This window comes from Vipera ursinii (assembly GCF_947247035.1).
Source record: "Vipera ursinii genome assembly, chromosome: 8".
In the NCBI taxonomy this organism is placed as follows: Eukaryota; Metazoa; Chordata; class Lepidosauria; order Squamata; family Viperidae; genus Vipera; species Vipera ursinii.
The window spans coordinates 17843985-17853670 of NC_139519.1; the positions used below are offsets into that span (position 1 = coordinate 17843985).

The 9686-nt window shown below is 39.5% G+C and overlaps 1 protein-coding gene across 1 annotated transcript in view; it reads right to left on the minus strand.

Moving 5' to 3' along the window:
• The window catches only part of KIRREL3 (kirre like nephrin family adhesion molecule 3), a gene marked incomplete at its 3' end in the record, with an annotated part of 588432 nt that overhangs the window by 23741 nt on the left and 555005 nt on the right, over positions 1-9686 (minus strand). The window contains exon 15 of the mRNA XM_083368619.1: positions 210-319. Coding sequence (XP_083224745.1) covers positions 210-319 — 110 coding nt within the window. The remainder of the gene's footprint in view (positions 1-209; positions 320-9686) is intronic.

The window sequence follows — 9686 nt, forward strand, 5'->3', positions numbered from 1 at the left end:
AACAGCAGTAGTCAATCTCTCCTGTTTCTCTTGTCTGCATTAATAAAGCTGCACTGTGATTTTAACAGCTCTGAGCAATGTGCTAAATTTCGAATCGGCATACCTCCCTGTCATAGGCTTTCTACACTAAAAAACATATGTCTGCACTCATTATTGTTATAAGGGAGGGACAGCTGAATAGATTAAGGGAAGCCAGAGTGAATCCTTACCATTAACTGCTTGATTGCTGGGTGTTCTTCGCTTTCTCTGCTGGAGGCAGACTCCTTGTGAACAATCTCAACTCGGATATCATTCTTGGCTGAAACTACTCCTTTCAGATCTAAGCAAAAGAATAAAGAAGTGACCGTTATGGAAAATAATAGGAATGCTCATTGATCCAGAGGTCTGACCAACAATTGTTTTTTTTTCTTCCCCAGGAATGCTTTATACAGTGGCCCAGTACTTGGTACTCAACTGCTTTAAAACTCAACAAATTTGATACTCAATGCATTTTGATGTGAAAATTTTGTCCTGGTACTCATTGTTTCTTTGGCACTTAACACACAAGCTAGAATTTGTCAGTATTGGCTGCCTTGTGACCCACGACATTATTCCTTATGGGAAAAATTCATTTGACGCTCATCGTTTTTGGTACTCGTTGCACCCCCTGGAAGCAATTAAGGATGAATGCCAAGGTATCTGGTACCACCGTATACCACTGTAATTATCCTTATCTTCCTGCAACCTCAGAAAGAGCCTGAATGAATCTTCTAGGATACCCATTTGATGTATTCTGTAAACAGGGTTGCTGCCATTTATTGTTATATTATAATACATAATTATGCAATAATAAATTATAACATAATTATTATTGATCATCTCACAGTCAGCCAGATGTTCAGACTGGATTTGGCATTTTTGTCGACCTACCCAGTCCTTACCAAGGACCTGGGATAGGCAGATGTGGATGTTTGATGGTAGTACAGATCTCGTCGCAGGATGGAAGCAGTTCCTAATAAGGCCACCTTTTGCAATTGATTAATGGTGAATTTGTCAATGTCAGTGGTGTTCAAGTGGTGCTGCAGTTGTTTTGGGATTGCGCCTATGATTATTGGAACTAGCATTGCTTGCCTTTGCCATAGTCGTTCTATTATTATTATTGTTGTTGTTATTCAACTTTCATTGGCTAGTATCGAGAGGGTTTGAAACTTAAGTCTTCGGAAACTTAGAATTTAACTCTGTTTACAGTGACCTGGGATCTTCAGACAGATGTTCAGACAGATGGAAGGTCACCATTGACACAGAAGAGCCTTTCCATGCTACCGTATATAAGTTCTAATATATTCCTTGTTTCCTGGTCAGCAGAGTTAAAAAAAACCTGTCAATCCATAGATTGAAAATCCTCTCTGATAAATGAACTATCACATCATCTAAGTAATGAACCCCATGAACGCACAAGTAGGTATTTTGGATCTTTTCCAAGAAAGCACTGTGAAAATCAGCCTTAAAAGAGGAAGGGAAGGGATTTTTTTTTTTTAACACACAGCAGAGTCCAGAGACGGGCAGTGAGATTTTGAGACTGGTTTATTTCTCACCTCCCCACCCCAGTGCCCCAAGAGTCATCCAGTAGTCTTTGAAGAGGCTTATTTTGAAAAATTAAACCCAAGATAACAAGCAGCAGGCTTGAGAGGAAAGGAAACACTTTTTTTTCTCTCTCTGCCTGCCTAAGATTAAAAGATGGGAGAGGAAGGTAAATCTGAACAGCCAGAAGCTTTGAAGAAACGTGGAAGAGAAGGGCGGCTAGTCATAACTGGCCCTCGAATAAACATATTAAAAGGCAGATTATTTATTTATTGGATTTATGCCCTGCCTTTCCAATAAATAGTCCTGAAATTAGTTTGCTATAAACAAACAAACAAACAAACAAACACACCAAAAGTCCCCTGGTAAATCTCCCCGGTAAAGCATAATTTGACACACAGCAAAGGTCTACCTAACATTAAAATGCATTTATTTGACCTCTTGGAGCAGGTAAAAAACAAACCTTTTTTTTTAATCAAGCACAACTCTTTTCCCCACCATTGTTAATCCCATGAAGTTTTGGAAGAACTCATGACGGTTAGAATGATATAAAACCCACATGAAAGGATAGCCTATAGGCCTTCTAATGTAAGCAAGATAAATTAAATATTGTCAGGTCTGAATAACCAGATTTACACATAAAGAATTCAATTAGCTGATTTATTGCTCATGCCTATACACAGATATCTTCTCAAAGTTGACAGTTTGCACCTGGGAAAGACTAGATAAGGTTCAATGGCATTCAAGAGGGGCCAGACTTCACCTTCTTGTGCCTACGTAAGGACTTTAGACTAGTTCCCTGCTTGACTCTTCCTCCTGGCTTCAACAGATAAGAATAAAACTAAAACATTGGGTTTTCTGTCCAGGAGATGTCAGAAAACAGATTTTATGAGGTTACATCAAACACTGAAGGTGCATCAGGACCAGAGGATCCTCCTCACTGAATTCAATCAGATAGTCCAGCAAAAGACATTTGTAGCATTGCTCTGATGCCATTGCAACGTTTTTATGTTCTAATTTCCATAGTGTCCGTTCAGATATTGGTTGAACCACTACTTGGAGAAACTAATCGGGATAGGCTCTTTGCAAGGATGCTGGTCTTGAGGACTTCCCCCCACCCCTTAATACTTAAGTGCTCTTGTGCTTTTCAGTACACAGTAAGCGGGAACTCAGTCTTAAAACTGAACTTGGCTGTTGTTACCACTGGCCTTGCTTCAAGCGCTTTGCTGATGGTTTCTTAAGGTTTTGCTTCCTTCTCCCTTCTTTTCAAAAGGTCCATTGCAGTAGCATTACTCATATGTTTGTAGACAAAAATGCCAACTTTGGCTCAAGGCGGCATTTTTCCTCTTACGAATCTTTTTGACATGAGGTGTTATCTGTTGATAGAACCATTTGGAGTTAATAGAGGCACTTCTCAACTTACAACCAAATTTCTGTTGCTAAGTGAGACATTTGTTAAGTGATTTTTGCCCCATTTTACGACCTTTCTTTGCCTCTGCCAGTGGTTAATGGGAATCTGACTTCCTCGTTGACTTTGCTTGTCAGAAGGTTGCAAAAGGGGTTCAACCTGATCTCAGGACACTGCAAGCATCGTAAATATGACTCAGTTGTCCAACTGTTTGAATTTTGATCATGTGACCATGGGGGATGCTGCAACGGTCGTGTGAAAAACAGTCATAAATCACTTTTTTCAGGGCCAAAGTAACTTCAAACCGTCACTAAAGGACTGTCTGTAGCTTGGACTGAACAGTACCATGAAACAGCAAAAGAAGTAAAATACTGCAGATTGCTTTCTTTCTTTTTTTTTTAAAGGAATCTATCATGTTAAAAATCCCAGGGGCCCTGAGTATTTCATCCAAGAAGTTATTTTTTTAAAAAATATGATCTTTTAGTTACTAATTAAGGAACAAGGTGAAAGAGAAATCCGAGCTATGTCTCAAACCCCAGTCCTTTGGGAAATTCTTCTACACATCTGCCGAACTGAATATGAAGGAAGAGAATTGTGCAGGAGAATTTTCATCTAGATTGGGAAGAAAAATATTTTATTCTTAGTAGGATCTTTTCTCCTTTGGGCCTTGTAGGAGGAGACATGTGTTAAGTCCAGGGGCTCTTCAAACTTGGCCCTTTGATGACTTGTGGACTTCAACTCCCAGAATTCCCTGAGGAATTCTGGGAGCTGAAGTCCACAAGTCATCAAAGGGCCAAGTTTGAAGACCCCTGGTTAAGTCTTTGATAGCCAGAAATCTGAAGGAATCTGTAACCGCCTAACTACCTTCCGACTAACAGATGTTGTGAAAAAGGTTTGGAAAACTACAGCTCACTTCATCAGACTCTGGTAAGGTCTGAAAAGGTCCTCTGAGTTTCTTTTTGGGGTGATCTTCTCAGAGTTGAGTTGTGAAGCTGAAGCAGATTGGGACAAAGCTAAATGCGGGAAAGGAGGACTGTCTTTTGGGGGAAGGGACAGCCTCTTGTTTGTCCTCAGCACCAGGAAGCCACAAGAATTTACACTGAGGTTCACAAGTCACCCTTTCTCTCAAAGTTACCTTACATGATTTATGGGGAGAGGAGAAAATAGTTTGCTTTTGCAACTCCCAAGCTACAATATCCTGGGTTGGCTTCCAACAAGCTTTAGTCTGCTTGTGTAAACATTTCACAGAACTCCCCCGATTTTGCAAACTGCCAACCCATTAAATACTTGTGGAAATGGGTTTAATTTAGTCATTTACTTTGGCATCCCCCATTTCCTGTTTGATTACAAAAGGAGGGGGGGAGGCAGAGGTAGAAAAATCTAAATACTCATCAGCATCTTTGCTTCACAGCCTGCATAATGTAATAATAGTGCTTGGCGGGAAGCACTAGAGAGATTGGGAGAAAAAAAAAGGCACTTTACAACCAAATTTGGAAGCTTGCGGGATAGGAGCAGATTTGAAGTCCCTGTGAATAATGCATGCTTTCAAGAGACAGGCTACAAATCACGTCTCAGGCTGGTTTCTGAGTGGCAGGATATTTTATGAAAGACAGTAACTCAAGAGTTCATCTGTATGTTCCTCAGTCTACATCCAAACATGATGAGGTTTGTAGGTACCAAGAATCAGAGAGATGGCAGAGCAGTAAAATAGAATTAAAAAAGTGTGTGAACCAGATCTTTACCAAACAATTTTACAATCCCAGGTTTCTGTAATCTACAGGTAGATCTGGAAAAATCCAGTAAGCCTGACCAATGGTGTATTAGTTGGATTGAGGGGTTGTTTAAGGTATTTTGGAGGGGGTAAAAACTCCCACCTCCCAATTAAAATAGACCCTATACTTGGAATTATTGAGGGACCCTCACAGAAAAGCTGGATCAAACTACTTTGGGAGTGCAATTCCATACAGTCAGAAGTTTAGGATACAGAGGCCTACTGATCAATTGCAAATTTAGTCAAAAAAACTCTGCTGATTGTCTGTGCTGAATGACTATATTCCCATCTTAGATTAACCTGGCATGTGGCTTGCTTGCTCAGAGTTGTGAGTTCTGCCAAACTGCTGCATACAAATTCTGTGGCACAATTTGAGAGGCAGAATTTTAGACTCAGATTTGAGCACATTGCCAGGTCTCCTGCCCACATTCCTAAGCTTTTAACCCCCTCCCCACAAAAACAAGTAAACAACCACCACAATCCCAAGTCTCCTTTTGCGGTTAGTGAATCACCAAATGACTTCCTCTGGCTATGTAGAACAGGGGTCTTCAAACTTGGCTCTTTTATGCCTGGCTGAGGAATTCTGGGAGTTGAAGTCCACAAGTCATAAAAGGGGCAAGTTTGAAGAGCCCTGATGTAGAAGGTCAGAAGGTTGAACTGGATTATTGACTTCTCAAAGCTTGAAAATTCCTCATTTAGGCCTTTGGGGTATAGTATGAAGTCAGCCAAGTATGTTTATTGAACAACCACGATTAAGCAAATCTTGACTTAATATTAACATGTGAACTCGGTCAGTGTGAGGAACAGAAAAAGTGTATCCTGTCCTACCTGTTGGTTGCCACGGAAATACTGAGAGATAAACTAATGATAAAAGTTATATCTCACTGATCTAAATTCTTAATTTCTCCCCCCATTCATTTTTCATTTCACCCAGAAGAGCTAATTGTTTTGCTCTTATTGAAAGATAGCAAAAGGAATGCTTGTCTAACAATGGATAAACAGACTTAGTACAGGGGCTGTGCTGGTTGAAAAGAAGCAAGATCAAGGTTACTAATACATGAATTAACCTCTGTTGTCCCTTGGGCAATAGCTTCTTAATTGATAACCTAGTGCTATCAGGCAAATCAATATGTAATTTAGTAGTTTTATTCTACTTTTCTCTTGATAATGCTTCTTTTCCCCCCAAAGGCCATCCTTTGCCTATCACCCTCAGGCATCTTTTAGTAATGGGCTTACAAACATATCATGATGGACTTTCCCAAGCTTCATAGTAAAGAAAAAAACCTCTTTCTTTTCTCTCTTTGCTCTGCTCTTTCCCCCCTGTGTTATTTTATTGGTTCTTCCTCTGTTCTGTCCAGGCCTGGACACCAAAGCCTCAACGTTTTATTTCAAGGAAAAGTCAACTATGGACTCATGGAGTCTTTCCTAGAGAATAATAGTCCTTAAATAACTTTTAGGTGGTAAAGTCATCCAGGAAGGACAACAGATGTGTATTAAGGCCAGCAAAAGTTTCTGCCCTGGAAAACCTCTGATTACTATATACATATATTGCTTGTGATGAGTTTTGTATCTTATTAAAACGGATTCTGTTGATAGCCACTCCACCACCCTGGACTTTCTTTAGCTTAGGTCAGTGGTGTCCAATCTTGGCAACTTTAAGACCTGTGGACTTCAATTTCCCAGAATTCTCTATCATTTTAAAATCAGTTAAACTACAAATAAAGGTTTTCCCCCTATAATTGGCAAGGTACCTCATGCAGAAAACGGATGATCTAAATTTTCATTAGCACTAAAACAGCTATTCCAGAAAGTGACAAGCTTATCTCATTTAATTGAAATGTGTCTGGTCCCTCTTGGTTTCTTCCACGTTTGGGGAAAGTTTGTTAATTTCATTAGCAAAGGAGTTTCTCAAGTCATCCCCAAAGACGAACATATTGATGATATTTTTGAAGCTACTGTACCTGTAATTTGCTAACCCAGTGTTTAATTTTATTTATTTTATTTTATTTTTTATTTTAATTCCATTTATATCCCGCCCTTCTCCGAAGACTCAGGGCGGCTTACAAGCTTAGCAGTAGCCTTCATTCTATGTATATGCCTGCTTATTAGGGCTTTCACACACACCCCAAGCGGCATTATTACAAAGTCAGCTTATTGCCCCCAACAATCTGGGTCCTCATTTTACCTACCTCGGAAGGATGGAAGGCTGAGTCAACCTGGAGCCTGGTGGGACGCGAACCTGCACTAATTGCAGGCAGCTGGTGTTACTTAAGGAGGCATTAGCCCACTGCTCCACCAATTAATAATTTGCTCTTGATTGTATATTCTTAGCATTTTCATTGTTTCTGTTATTTATAGACCTGGAGAAACAGTACGTAAAAACTATTCTGCAAATGTAGAAGTGAGATCTGGCACATATAAGAAAGCAGCACAAGAATGCTCAAATTTTAGAGTATGCTAGAACTGACCAAGAAGTGGCCTATTGATTCTTTGAAAAATTGACAGTATAGATAGTCCTCAACATACATAACTTTGGGGGGTACTTATGACCTAGATTTGAAGTTCTGATGACTACCTCCCATCTCTGATGGCCACACCCCTTCATAATCACATGACTGGACTTCAGGCAGTTGGCAACCAGGCCACACTTAATGGCTGTTTTCAGCTTCCTGCATTCACATAATCATGGTTTATGACTGTTTTGCTGAAAACCAGCATTTACTTACAGTTTTCACAAACCCGGTGCCCATAGTGAGTCATTGGTTTGCTCAATGACTGTGGCTTTTGCTGGACGACTGCCATATAACCATCGGGAGAAGGGGCGGGAGAAGGGCGGTATATAAATATAATAAAATAAATAAATAAATCACAAAAAAGATGGTAAAATTGAGTCGGTCATGGTTTAGGACTATCATGAGTTAGGATCATTATGAGCGTCCTCCATTACATTCATAACTTGAGGACTACCTGAGTTAAGTCACTTATTCAGTCAGGTAGCTTCTCTGGCTACCTGGATGATCTTTCCTTTTCACATTTTATTAGCGTATCAAAATATAAAATACAAAGAGAAATTCAAAAAAGTAACAGAAAAGTAGGAGGAGGGAGAAGTAAAAAAAACAAAGGAAAAACCCATGGTATAAGAGGAAAAAAAAAGGAAAGAAAAAGGCGCCAATTTCCAACTCTCTTAGCGCAGTAAAAGATAACATTCCAATCTCAACTTTTTACTTTCACACAACAGTACGTACTAGCCATTTCTATAGCAACAAACCTATCTAATTAGCAAAATCCAAATCAAAATTTCGTTATTATTTTTTTTTTCATTGCAAGGACAAAATTTCCAACTAGAAATAAAGTTAAACATATTCTCTTCTTTGGATGAAAGAATCCATTGGACCACCTCTGCTTCTCCTTGCTGTCGGGAATAACTGGATGATCTTATTCATTCAAAGGATGCTGCACGGAAAGTTCCCTTGTCCCCAATGCGTTTTGCATTTAATGTGCGCCGAAAAGTAAATGCTTTACGGCATCTTCTCTGATGCTTGGAGAGCATTTGCTGATCAGACAGGTGTCTTCTAGAAAGCTCCTTGACCCAGCAGGATTGGATCTTTCCTCCTGCTTTTGAGAAAGGGAACAGACAACATCTGAGCAAGTTCTCAAGAGGGAAATATGATGAGTGTCAGATGGCTGCAAGATGACAAATGCTCCACGCTTACGTTGAGAATTCTCTGTTTTCCTCATCTTGGCTTTCTCAGATAAAACAATGCACAGATTTTCTTCTTTGGAACCGGAGCGTTTTGAAGTGACAAACAAACTTGAATTATGAAACAAGAAAAACTTAAGTTGTCAACCTGAATTTCTTTCACAGCAAAACAAACAAAGCCACCACAATGAAAAGTATGTTAATTGAATGGATTGAATTCTCTTGCCACGTTGTAGAGAGGTGTGAGATACAAAACATGACTGTAAGTGGATAGAAATATTCTTATGCCTTCCAACTTCTGTAAAAGGGAATGGAATGTGGGTAGACTAGGTTCGTTAGCTTATGAATTCACATCAAGCTGATTAATGTTTAGGATTAACAAAATATCCCGGAGCAGTTTCTGCACATAACGATGATTTAGTTTGCTTTGTGTTTTAATAAGAATTTATTGAAATTCATATCGTTCGTTATAAATGGGGCAGAAAGAATGTCATTCTTTTAAAAAAAAGCGAGCAAGGGAAAACAAATCAGGCAGATGCTTTCATCTATTTCTCTGTTTCCAGGAATAATGATAGTATACTTTCTGGGGGTAAGGGGGGGGGGGTAAGTGGCAGAACATGAGAAGTGGCAGAACATGAGGCCTTTTCTAGAATTTCAAAATTGAAGCAATTTGATTGTGAGTTTCCTTCCCCAATATCTGCTGGAGAGACTGTCTCATAACAAGGAGATTTGTGCTGTTGGGGAAAAAAAAATCCGTTGTGTGGGTTTCTGGCTCTTTAAATACCGTGGCTTGTAAAAGTCTTCATTTCTAATAAATCAAAGTTTATTAGGGAAAGAATAAGCTTATCTCAGCAAGTCACTTTTATGGGCTTCCCACCTCTTCTGATTGAGGGCATGTATAATTTAGGTATACCAGTGAAGGCATGTGAATTCTTGTTTTGAAAAAAAAAAAGGTAACAGAAGAATGTTTTGGTTCAGAAGTTAAATAAATCTGGGAAGAGCTCAGTTGTGGTCCAGACACCAAAGGGAAGAGAAAAGGATTGTGGCTTACTGCAAGGGTGTACCAGCTCCTACAGTCTTTTATCATTGTCCATGCTGGTTGGTGTGGCAGGAGTTGAAGCGCAAAACATTTGGAAAGCCTTTTGCTATCTACACTGGGATATGAGGTTGGTTAGCAAGGTCCTTGGGGATGCTCAAACGATGAAGACCAGCCCTTGGCATTTTTTTGCCTGAGGTGAATATTAAAA